Genomic DNA, 12,010 nt, shown 5'->3' with positions numbered 1-12,010 from the left:
AATTTTAGATATGTATTTTGTGTGTTCTATAAATGTAGATTTATCTAATCTTCCACTCATTTTCTCTATTTTTAAGTCATTTGAACGTTTTTGGATATGCATGTTTTTCAGATCTTGAAGACTTCTTGGACGACTTACCTGTTAGTCGTCTGGAAGTCGTCTGGACTTCTTGGAAGTCTTCTGACAAAGTCGTCTGGACTTCCAGGAATTCGTCTGGACTTCCAGGAAGTCGTCTGGACTTCCAGGAAGCCGTCTGGACTTCCAGGAAGTCGTCTGGACTTCATGGAAGTCTTCTGACGGAGTTTCCCTTTCATAATAGATCTGAGCGTTTAGGTAAGTTCTTATGTCTGATTTTTCTTCATTTGGTAACTTCTTGTTGTATAAAGTTCTTACTTTTTTCCCAAACTAAAACTCTCCAAACCCACTCTAATCTCTTTGACTTGAAAACACCAAACTTTATATGAATTTTCCAGTTTTGTCTCATGTCTTTCTTACTAATCTATCTTTTTGCAGGTTTTTAATTAGATGGTACTCATCTTCCACTAATTTAAAGGTAGATCTATTTTTTTTAGATATGTATTTTTGTGTGTTCTGTAAAGGTATATTACCTAATTTTTCACTCATTTTTTCTGTTTTTAAGCCATTTGAACGTTTTTGGATATGCAGGTTTTTCAGATCTGGATTTAATATGCAGGTTTTTCAGATCTGGAAGACTTCTGGGACGACTTACCTGTTAGTCGTCTGGAAGTCGTCTGGACTTCTTGGAAGTCTTCTGACAAAGTCGTCGGGACTTCCTGTAAAGTCGTCTGGACTTCCTGTAAAGTCGTCTGGACTTCCTGTAAAGTCGTCTGGAAGTCGTCTGAACTTCCTAAAAGTCTTCTGACAAAGTCGTCTGAACTTCCTGGAAGTTGTCTGGACTTCTTAGAAGTCGTCTGGACTTCTTAAAAGTCGTGTGGTCTTGTCTACTCAAGTGGAATCCAAGCTTGTCTTTGTAGAGGAATGATCTATAATAGTTTTGTTTGTGGTCTGTTTTGTTAATTGCATGTCTACTCTTTTAGTTGTGAATTTTTTGTAAAATCAGTAATAATGTTTTCCAAGATGTATTAAATGTGCTAACAATATGTTTACACATTTACAAATCAATGAAATAATAGACTTCAGTAGCCTTTTTCTTATCTTTGGATCTCTCATATGCAATAATAAACTCCAATGGTCTTTTTCTCATCTTAATAAACAAGAATGTTGGTAGTTTTATATTGATACAACATTTTAAGAAGCATTTTAACTCTTCTTCCAACTCATAACAATAGTCATCATTATTGTCTATAACAATAATACTTAAAAGATGGAAACAAACAATAGTAACTAGTCAAAGCATATCATATTTTATTATAAGTTTGCGTTGAAAAACTTAGTCAAATTTAGTAAAACTAAGGGAGAGAACATATTTTGTAAATATGAGTTTTACATATCTTGAAGTTACTTATCACTCTTAAAAATACAAGTTATTCAAAAACTAACGTAGAAGACTTAAAAACTAGCGGAGAAGACGCGGACGACTTCAATCTAAGTTGTCCAGACGACTAAACTATACGTCGTCTGGTCAACGCAGAGGTTATTTTTGCAATTGACTTTGAAATCTGTTATTTCGGACGACTGAAAAATAAGTCGTCTACTATTGTTTGGCTAAAAAAAAAACTCCAAAAAAGCTAGACGACTTACATTTCAGTCGTCATAGGTTAGTTTTGCATTTGACTGGATTATTTCAGAAGTTTGACTTTTCTGGACGACTTACATTTCAGTCGTCTAGTGAAAATTAAAATAATAATATTTTTTTAAAAGTAGACAACTTACAGTTAAGTCGTCATAGGTTAGTTTTGCAATTGAAAAAAAAAACTTCAAGATTTAATTATATACAGACGACTTATAATTCAGTCGTCCACGAGACGACTGAAATGTAAGTCGTCCAGGATTTACGAGGTTTGACCAGAATCTCGGAAAAAAATCCTGGACGACTTACAAGTAAGTCGTCTCGTGGACGACTGAATTATAAGTCGTCTGTGTATAATTAAATTTTGAAGTTTTTTTTTCAATTGCAAAACTAACCTATGACGACTTAACTGTAAGTCGTCTACTTTAAAAAAATATTATTATTTTAATTTTCGCCAGACGACTGAAATGTAAGTCGTCTGGGGAAGTCAAACTTCTGAAATTATCCAGTCAAATGCAAAACTAACCTATGACGACTGAAATGTAAGTCGTCTAGGTTCTTTGGAAATTTTTTTTGAAACCAAACAAAAACAGACGACTTAACTTTCAGTCGTCTCAGGTTACAGATTTCAAAGTCAATTGCAAAAATAACTTCTGCGTTGACCAGACGACTTCCAGGTAAGTTGTCTACAGCCAGACGACTTCCCAAGTAAGTCGTCTGACGAACAGATCTGGAAAAAAACTCGATGTCATACCTTAAATTGGTGAGATAAGTTCCTTAGCATACATAAGGCTTCTCCAAGCATACATAATCACAAACGAAAGCAACCCACCCAGAATCGTTAGCTTCTATGACTCTATGAACCATAAAAAAATTAGAATCAAAATCATGGGTTTTTTTAGCTCATTGTGGAGAGAAAGTGAGAGATATGTTGTGTTTAGTTCACAAGAATGGAAAAAGAAGAAGGGTAAATCGATTTTGGGAGCATTAAGAGCTTCAAATTGGTTGTTCATGGTGGTTGTGGTATTGAAGACAATGGCAATCTTGTAATTACTTGAAGATGATGAGGGTGAGAGAGTAAAAATGTCATTTTCGAAAAAAAAAAGAAAAAAAAAATTGATGGCATTTTCGTAAATTATATGAACTTGTGGGGTGAATAGGGCAAAACCAATTTTCAAAAAAAAAGGAGGTTAGTTTTGTGTTTGACTTTAAGTTATAGTTCAATTCTGCAAAAATCCCATATTTTATTTATGAGCATGTATATATAATTTTAATATGAATATACTTAGTTTAATTTTATAATAATTAGCGTATTAATTTATGTAATTATATTTATCATTTAGCTTGATAATATATTTTTATCTATGTAATATACAATAATATTAGCATATTTTCGTTTTTCCTTTTAAAATAATAATAATATAATAATAATTTATAAAATAGTGGTGAAACATTTTATAATATTTTGTTAGAAAAATATATGTTTATTACAAAATTAAAAAGGCAAACATATTATGAATTATGGAAACTTTTGAATTAATTAATTAGAAATTGATTTAACAATATTACATATAAGTAATGTATAAAATTCTAAAAAAAAAAGTTAATGGTACAAAATGACACAATCCATAATGTACCACGTAAATATAGTGTTATTTCATATAATAGTTATTTTTCAATAAGATTGATTACTAACACGAAAATACTAATTCACACTAATCAAATTTAGAGTAAATCTTGATTATGCTACTATGCTTAACTAGGCCTATGCGTAACTATCACGACAACGACGTATTTTATAAGATAAAAACAAACATATTATATGTATCTGGTATCTTTATATAAATATTTTAAAGAAAAAACTTCTTCAGTTTTTTTTTTTTTTTTTGTAAAAAGGCTTTAATATAAAATGCATAAAAAGGGTACAAGTATGAGTTTTCACTCATAAGTTTTGGAAAGCTTGGAACAAGAAGAGGGTTATTACAACCATAATGAATGATTCAGTTAAGAATCATAAGCAGCAAGAAAGTTAAAAAACATTGGTCAATGGTTTTGGCTTCCTCGGCCACGGCCACGGCGACCTTTACCTCTTCCACCAACCTTCGTCCATCCCATGTCTTGAATCTTTTGAGTTGGTTTTATTGATCTTCCTCCTCTAGTTAAGTAACTAGAAGTCTCTCCAACCTCATCATTATCATCTCTCTCAAAAGAAACCGGTATCTCCGGCTCAATATGAAATTGTTGATGGTTGTGAGCGAGGGGAGTGTAGACACCAATATGTTGCTCACTTTTAGAAGTTCCAGAGCTTTCCAAAGTGATAATTTGTGATGGAACATCTTCCATAATCTGTGACTGATGTGGCACAGCATTTGCAGCTGCTAATATAGGCAAAATGATATCATTCTTTGAGCAAGGGGCAGTATGTACCTCATGCAACTGTGTGGGTGAACTAACAAGAACCTCGGGCGATGGAGTGTCATGAGACTCAGTTGGAGCCTCGTGTAATTGGCGGGAGGAGGGAGATTGCGATCCTGGTTCGAGATGGTCAATAAGTGCACTCGGAGTGTTATGCAACACCTTAGCTATGTCCACAATTGGGATCTCTTCATTGGCAGACGGAGCTTCTTTTGCAGTTTGAACTTCTAGTGGTTTAGGAGGAAGAAGACATCTCTTCTCCTTATGGCCAAGTGCTCCGCATCTTCCACAAGCACTATGGATCCAAGCGTACTCCACATCTACGAAGAAGATATTGCCTTGCTTATCATCAAGCGCAATGTGCTTCGGAAATGGTTTATCTAACTCCACCTCCACTAAAATTTTTGCTTCTCCCATGTTTGTTGGATCTAATCGAGGCTTGTGTGTAAGCATTGGCTCTCCCAAACCTGAAGCTATATGACTGATGCCTAATCTAGAGAAGCATGAATCCGGTATATTCTTAAGTGTTACCCACACGGGTAATGTAGATATCTCGGGGGTATTTAAAGAATTTACGGGACTCCAAGGGGCCACAAAAAGGAGACAGTCATCGATATGCCACACACCCCGTTGAACAACCCATTTACGAGTATTTTCATGAGGGATATGGAACAAGAACGATGAATCTCCTAATTTCCGGCAAGAAATCTTGCATTCCCGTCCCCATAACCTATTCAAGACAGCATGAATAAGACCCCCAGGCGGGCTTGACCACCTATGGAACTGTCCAATTATGTATTCCTCGTTATTCTCCGGTCCTAACTTTAGAACCTTAGAAGGAATAGTCACCTGAGGAGTGCCATCCAGTCGGTAGGTTGGTACCGCCGCACGATAGAGGTTTCTGGAGGATTGATTCATCCGGGCAGCCCAAGGAAACCAAAGGCTTCCATCTTCCTTGAGTGTTAGAGGAGGAAATTTTCTTACAGGCAGATGAGGTGCTGCTTGAACCGGAAACAGCTTCCCCTTCTTTTGCTTCTGACCATTTGTGGAAGTTTCACCAAGAGAAGGCCAAAATGAATCGATTTGGCTTTTTACCGCTTCAGAAATGGTCAGCCTTGGAGTGGCTAGTTCCGAAGGAGTATGTGGGGGCGTGAAGTGAAGCGGCTTCGACCAAGCACCTATGGAACGGACAAAGGCGATACCTTTATCGGAATCAGCTTCACCGTCTTTATCGGATTCAGCTTCACTGTCTTCCATTCGAGAAATCACATTAGCCGAATCATCTGGTGGTTTTGTTACCTCGGCAACTACGTTGAGCTCATGGATGAGAGAACCAGGAGGAGGAGGAGGAGACTTGGTGTTTGTAGCAGCTAATATTGCAGGAGAAGGAAAGGTTGTGGTTTGAGGAGAAATGATGGTGATTGCAGAAGCAGGGTGAGTACCGGTGGTTTCAGTAGGAAGAGGGGGTACGACGATGGTTTCAGTAGCAGGAGGAGGATCAGTGGCGGAAGCCGGAGGAGCATCGGATTCTGTTTCTTTCACCAACGACAATGGAGTTACAGGAATGATGGGTGCTGGACTTGACCAGCGTCCTAGATACGGCCATCGAGGGTCCGGGGTAGGAGTCTGACGCAGGGCTTCGCCTTCAACGGCTTCACGAGATGACTTTGGCTGAGGTTCAATGACCGGAGAGGGAGGATCTTGCGAGTTCCCATTGAAAGGATCCATCAGAGAACAAGCGAGAGGACTATGTAGAAGAGGTTATGTGATTCTGTTGTGCGGATAGACCTAGCAGCGGCGACTCACGACGGAGAACGCCGACGGATCGAAAAGATCTGAGTTTCTAGGTTTCTCTTTTTGGGTCGTGGGTTGGGGGTGCGTACAAGGCGCGTGATTGGAAGTAACAATAATTACTTTTTAACTTCTTCAGTTTTTAACTGCTTTTTATTAAAAAATTCTGAAAAAATAAATATATAAAAAATTGTCTTATTTTACTATAATACCTACCCCGTAATTACTATAAATTTATGTGCTAGTTTTTTTTTTTTTTTATAAAAAAATTTATGTGCTAGTTATTCTACTATAACCACTATAATTTTAATACAGGACATTAGTACCACCACGAATAAGCATACAACACAACTAATGCACCCTAATACAATCATATTGCGAAAATGTCTTTTTTTTTTCAAGAAAGAGCCACCAATTAAGACCACCGGTTCTGACTTCTGACTGGCCATTAAAAAAAGTTATTTGTTCTAAAAAAAGCTTTTAACTGACCATAAGAACAAAAAATGTCCTCCTGGTTTTCAAAATCCGAGCAATACCAAAAAGCTTGACAAGTCAACTCAATGATAAAACTAACGTGGAAAATATGAAATTCGTTGCAGAGATTACGTGATCTGTCTAATAAGATAAGTTTTGAAAAGGATCACAACCTAAGTTGGGTTGTTGTGGCTCCAGAGGTTTTCTCTCTCCTTATTCTCGGTTCTCTCTTATTCATTTTTCACAGAGGAAAGTGATGAGACCAAACCTCAGGCCAGTGTTATCCAGTGTAACTTCACCTTTATGGATCTTTCTCCCGGCGTCGCACCTTCGGTGGTCTGCCGGCTTTTGATTCTGGCGTCAACGCTTTCCCTTCAGGCGTTTGGCGGCCGGCTTTAGTCTCTGCGTCGCACCTTATCTTCCGGTGCTGACGGCGGCTTTATATCCGGAAGTTTCCGGTTTGTCTACTCTCTCCGCTTGAGCTTTTCCTGATTCGAGAGAGCTTCGTTCTCAGATCTGATCATGAATCAGACTCTTAAGCTCGATCGCATGTGGTTGAAGCGTTTTCTCTAAGCAGAGACCGTTTGGCTTAGTCTTTGGTACGACGGTGGTTCTGCTACTGGATTTACTCTCGGCGGTGTCGATTGAGGTTTCTGGTGGTTGAAGGTCCGGTGTTGAAGATTAAGGAGTTGTTATCAAAGTCTTTTCACTTCCCATCATCGTCTTCTTCGGTTTCCATTGAACGGGTTTCTGTTTCCGGTGTGTCCGGTGAAACGCCGATTTGAATTCCAATGATGACGTGCAAGTCGGTGAAGAAAGGTGGCGCCTTCGCTTGGCACGTGTCCCTTCCGCGCATGACCTGCGCTTCTCGTTCAACACGATGTCAGCCTCGTCACCTTCTTCCTTTGGACTTTTTCTGGCTGCGCCGTTTTGGGTCTCTTTGTGTTTTGTTTTAATATGTATGGGTCTGGATGGCCTTAATCTTGTAAAATCCTCCTTGGACTTTTGCCATTATAATAAAGACAAGAAAAAAAAGAAAAAAAGATAAGTTTTGAAAAGATTTGTCATAAATGGAGCGTGTATATACATTTATTTATCTACAGAAACTTTAGAAAAAATAGGAATAATCAATCATGCATCTTGAAATAGAATAGTCTAAAAGAGCGACGGTTGACTGAACCATCGCCTCCTTTAACCATTCTCTTTATATCATTACTTCATTAATTATATATATCTCTATGATTTCATAATCATCTCGTTGCACATTCTCTTTTCACACAGAAAGAAAAAACAAAATGGCGCACGGCGATTATAGCAACGGTGACTCCTTCTCAACCCTTCATCCTGACATCATCCAAACCCAAATCTTGACCCGACTCGACGGTCCGACGCTTACCTCCACCGCATCAACATCCTCTTATATCCATACCCTCTGCACCGAACAGAAGCTCTGGCAAGAACTCTCCACCGCCGCGTGGCCTTCTGTAAACGATCCACGTGTTGTTAAAGCCATATCCTCCTTCCCTTCCGGGTACCGCTCCTTCTTCGCTGACTCGTACCCGTTCAGTGAACACACGTGGCATTCCGAAAAAGACGATCCACCCACCACTGGATTAATCTCAGCCGTTGACCTGTATTATCGAGGAGAGCTAATCTACTCCAAGGTCCAAGAGATGGAAACAGAGAGCGGTAAAGGAGGATGGTTTTTGTCGACTCCATTTCGGGTCGATCTGATCGACCCGAAAGAGTCGGTTGAAACCCGGATACGATATCCGGGTGGGGATTACGAAGCGTGGGTGAGAGATATGGAAGAAAGCATGAAGCTTAACTGGATACTGATCGACCCGGTGAAGAAACGCGCGGCGAATATATCGAGCAGGGACGCAGTTTCGGCGAAGCGGAACTGGTTGACCGGAGATTTGGAGATTAGATTTTCGACGGTGGTGACGGGGAAGAGAGCGGCGGAGGTAGCCATGGTCCTGTCGTGTGGATCGGCGGAGACGTGGAAAGAGGTGGACGAGGAAGTGGGAGGGGAAGTGCACGTGAGGGAGGTGAGGTTGGGAATAGAGGACATAGAAGGAAAGTGTTTGAAAGGAAGGGAGAGTGTGGTAATATTACAAGGGTTGTTGGAAGGCAAGAGAAGTCGTAAAGATGGATGTGGTGAACAGGGAAGAGGTAAAGGAAAGTATGAGGAATACGTGGAGATGAAGACAGAGTGGAGAAAGAAAAAAGAGAGGAGAGAAAAATTTCAAGACACTATTTGTATGATTTTTGGGTTTTCTTTGTTTGTGCTTTTGTGGAGTTTTATTTTGTTAAGATAATAAATATGCTAAAAAGGTGAAACACAACATAATACGGATACACAAGTCTTTCATTATCAATATTCTTCTTGCTTTTTTTTTGTAATAAATGAAAATTTACTAATATACAACAGCGTGAGAAATTCCAACCCAACATATAAACTGGCATAAAAATATGATATCTACAGGTTCTTTTCTTATAGATTAGAGTTTCAAGTTCTGATAGTTTTAGTAGCTAAATTGTGAGTTACTCACTTCCATCACAGCGATATAGAACGTTAGAAAGAAATGGTCTTATACAACAATATTTTATTTATAGTAAGAGTAAATTATGAATAAGGTGTTATAAAAATCTTATTTATTAAAATAAAAATTATGATTTTTCCCTGTGAGATATTTTATTTCAAAAACTTATAATTTTTAATAAATGTATTTTTTTTTAATTTACTTTAACATTCCAACAATAAACTTATTTAACACAACTTTATGAAAAGTATTCTAGGAGAGTACTAAAAATTATTTATCACGAAGTAGCAAACATGAATTAATATGACCAAAATAAATTTCATTAAAGAAGAAATAACAATTGTACTCATATACTATAGATATATAAAATTAAATAAATAATTTTAAAGAGATATTATTTTTAAAAGGAAATATTTGAAACATTTTTTTAACAAATTTCTCAGAAATAATTTTTTCAAGTTTTTTTATTAAGTTTATTTCTTCAAATTTTGTTGTTAGAAAACAATTTATTCGTACATTTAAGTTAAGTAAAACCTTTATATCTTCTAAAATTTGAGTTTAGAAAGACCATTCTGAATATATAATACCTTTGTAAACTATAGAAAGATCTTGCTATATATATATAACATCTTCATAAAATTTAAGAAAGCTTTCATAAATGTGTTTAAAAATAAATGTATCAGTGTATATTTAGAAAAATATTCATAAATATATATTTACGAATACTTTACTGAATTTGAGTTGTATGTATATTTAACAACAATATATTCTTAAATATGTATATCATTTTTGTAAATTTTTCAGAATACCTTCATAAATTTAATTTTATAAGGATTTTATACATATTTAAAATAATCTTCGTAAATTTTGAGAGATGTTATATATTAAGTAGTTTTTTCTTAAATATGAAAATAAATAAAATTTAGGAAGATGATATACATATTTAGGAAGACTTTTCTATATATACATGCAGTTTATATTCAAAAGTCTATTTACACATTTATGAAAAAACTGAATTCTGGAGAAAAATGAGAAATACTACATATTGGATATCATTTTCAAAAATAATATATCATTTGGATTTAGGATATAGTGATTATTGTTTAGTATTGGGGGGTTGGGTTAAAATATTTCTGATTTTATTATTTTCAAAATTTTAAGTATTTATTTATTTTCTATATTTAATAATAATTAATTAAAAAATTTAATAAGACTATAATTGTTATTTAACTTTTTAATCAAATATACTTTGTCATCTTAAATATAATAAAAAGTTATTTAAAAGATTTGCCCTTATAATATACTTTAAGTGTATAATGTATATAGAAAATGTATTTGAAACAAAAAGTACAGAGAGAGAATGTATATATTTTGGGTTTTGTGCGATGTATGGTGTGGCGACTTGGCCTGCATTCTAGTGGTACGTGTGTTGAGTGTTTGAAAACGAAAACAACCTCATCCGCTTAATTTTTCCCAGGGACGTGGATATTCGTTTACCTCCTCATTTTTTTGTTCTTCTGTACTCTCAGTATTGCAAGGCATCTTCTAAATTCCAGATGATTAACACTAATTTTAATTAACTTGATAAATAAAAAAAATTAACCTTTTTTAGATTAAATAATTAGATAAAAAGCTATAACTACGGTAAGATATGTGTGTACAGAAAGAACAAACAATAAGAGAGGTAAAGGAAACGATTGACTTAGTTTTTTGGTGGCTGAAAACAAATTAAACGATGGCGATGATTCTGCAAGTCCCTTCGTCTACTCCTTCTTCCTTGTGGAACACCAGAGACACTAAAACTCGATTCTTCTTCTTCTCTTCAATCCAAACTTCGTCGGAGTCCAATACGAAGAAATTCAGATGCAGAGCCGTCCGAGAGAAAGCCGAGGAGAAGAACACTTCCCCGCCCTCTCCTGAGGAAGTTACCAAGAAATATGGACTCGAAGTTGGTCTATGGAAGGTCTCTTTCTTATCTTCAATCTTCTTGGATGATCATATGTTTACAATTTTTGAAATGAACAATACAGATATTGAGCTCAAAGGACGAAGAAAGTGATGGAGAGGAGAAGAAGAAGAAGTCAAAAACAGATGAAGCTAAGGAGTTGCTTGCAAAGTACGGTGGTGCTTACCTAGCAACATCCATCACCCTTTCCCTCGTTTCCTTCTCGCTCTGCTACGCTCTCGTCACTTCTGGTGTTGATGTTCAATCTCTCCTTCTCAAGGTTCTCCTTTATCTTTATGTGTTTCTTGTTCTTGAATTTGAGTAATTATAGCTGTTGTTTTGTTTTCAAAGGTTGGGATCTCGACGAATGAGACGGGAGAGAAAGTGGGAGCCTTTGCTTTGGCTTACGCAGCGCATAAAGCTGCTTCTCCCATAAGGTTTCCTCCCACAGTGGCTTTGACTCCTATTGTTGCTAATTGGATTGGGAAGAAAGTTGACAAGGAGAAGGATGATGAATAGTCTTTTCCTTTTTGTTTATATATACATATTACTGGATAATAATTAATTCTGTCTACAAAGAGTTTTTAACATCTCGTGAGTATGAATCAAAGAGTGGCAGAATCCAAGTTGTGCGACTTCTTTAGACTTGTCCATTTGAGAACTGTAATTTACTGACTTTACCGCTCGGCAGTGGTTAGACTAGTAGTCTTCATCCATGTTCGTCGTGTATGGTTCGAAGGATCTTTGTGTGTGCTTCTGTTATGTACATGAAAATGGTCACGAAACAACCATCTTCAACACCCACTTTCAACGGTCGATTTTTCTGTTGCTTATGTTTGTTGTTCCAGTACTTATCCCTGTCATTCCTCACTATTTAATACTTCTTTTGCTTGCTCGACTCCGACATGATCTGGCTAATTAGGAAAAACCTTGTTCTTTGTTTAGTGTTGTTGCATTTAAAACACTCCAAATAACAAAAGTATTTTGTTCTACTAATGTTTCTCCACAAGAACTGTCTTGCTGTTAATGAGAGTTTTGTTGTGGACTCTCATGAAAACCGTTTAATATCATCCACTTCACATTTCTAAGCCTTGGTATCTTTGTTCTAACATCTGAGAAGCCTCTTTA

At 36.4% G+C, this 12,010-nt stretch overlaps 2 protein-coding genes across 2 annotated transcripts; both read left to right on the top strand.

The window, feature by feature from the left end:
• The first annotated feature begins 7,441 nt into the window (after window positions 1-7,441).
• Window positions 7,442-8,768, top strand: LOC106424233 (F-box protein At2g27310). Its single transcript, XM_013864985.3, has one exon. The coding sequence runs from the start codon at window positions 7,687-7,689 to the stop codon at window positions 8,710-8,712; it is 1,026 nt and encodes a 341-aa protein (XP_013720439.1). The 5' UTR covers window positions 7,442-7,686; the 3' UTR covers window positions 8,713-8,768.
• A 1,790-nt stretch (window positions 8,769-10,558) lies between these two features.
• On the top strand, window positions 10,559-11,472 carry LOC106446757. The gene is made up of 3 exons (XM_013888544.3): window positions 10,559-10,900; window positions 10,968-11,162; window positions 11,234-11,472. Exons 1-3 carry the CDS (start codon window positions 10,673-10,675, stop codon window positions 11,399-11,401), a joined length of 591 nt encoding a protein of 196 aa, XP_013743998.2. The 5' UTR covers window positions 10,559-10,672; the 3' UTR covers window positions 11,402-11,472.
• The last annotated feature ends 538 nt before the right edge of the window (window positions 11,473-12,010 follow it).

Source organism: Brassica napus, chromosome C4 (genome assembly GCF_020379485.1).
Source record: "Brassica napus cultivar Da-Ae chromosome C4, Da-Ae, whole genome shotgun sequence".
In the NCBI taxonomy this organism is placed as follows: domain Eukaryota; kingdom Viridiplantae; phylum Streptophyta; class Magnoliopsida; order Brassicales; family Brassicaceae; genus Brassica; species Brassica napus.
The sequence above is the reverse complement of the archived record's forward strand: the minus strand, read 5'-3'. Positions and strand labels throughout refer to the sequence as shown.

Excerpts from the sequence above, each read along its gene's own strand:
- LOC106424233 (XM_013864985.3), top strand. The coding sequence starts at position 7,687 with ATGGCGCACGGCGATTATAGCAACGGTGACTCCTTCTCAACCCTTCAT.
- LOC106446757 (XM_013888544.3), top strand. The coding sequence starts at position 10,673 with ATGGCGATGATTCTGCAAGTCCCTTCGTCTACTCCTTCTTCCTTGTGG. Across the intron at positions 10,901-10,967 it reads TCGAAGTTGGTCTATGGAAG|ATATTGAGCTCAAAGGACGA; the intron begins GTCTCTTTCTTA and ends TGAACAATACAG. Across the intron at positions 11,163-11,233 it reads TTCAATCTCTCCTTCTCAAG|GTTGGGATCTCGACGAATGA; the intron begins GTTCTCCTTTAT and ends TTGTTTTCAAAG.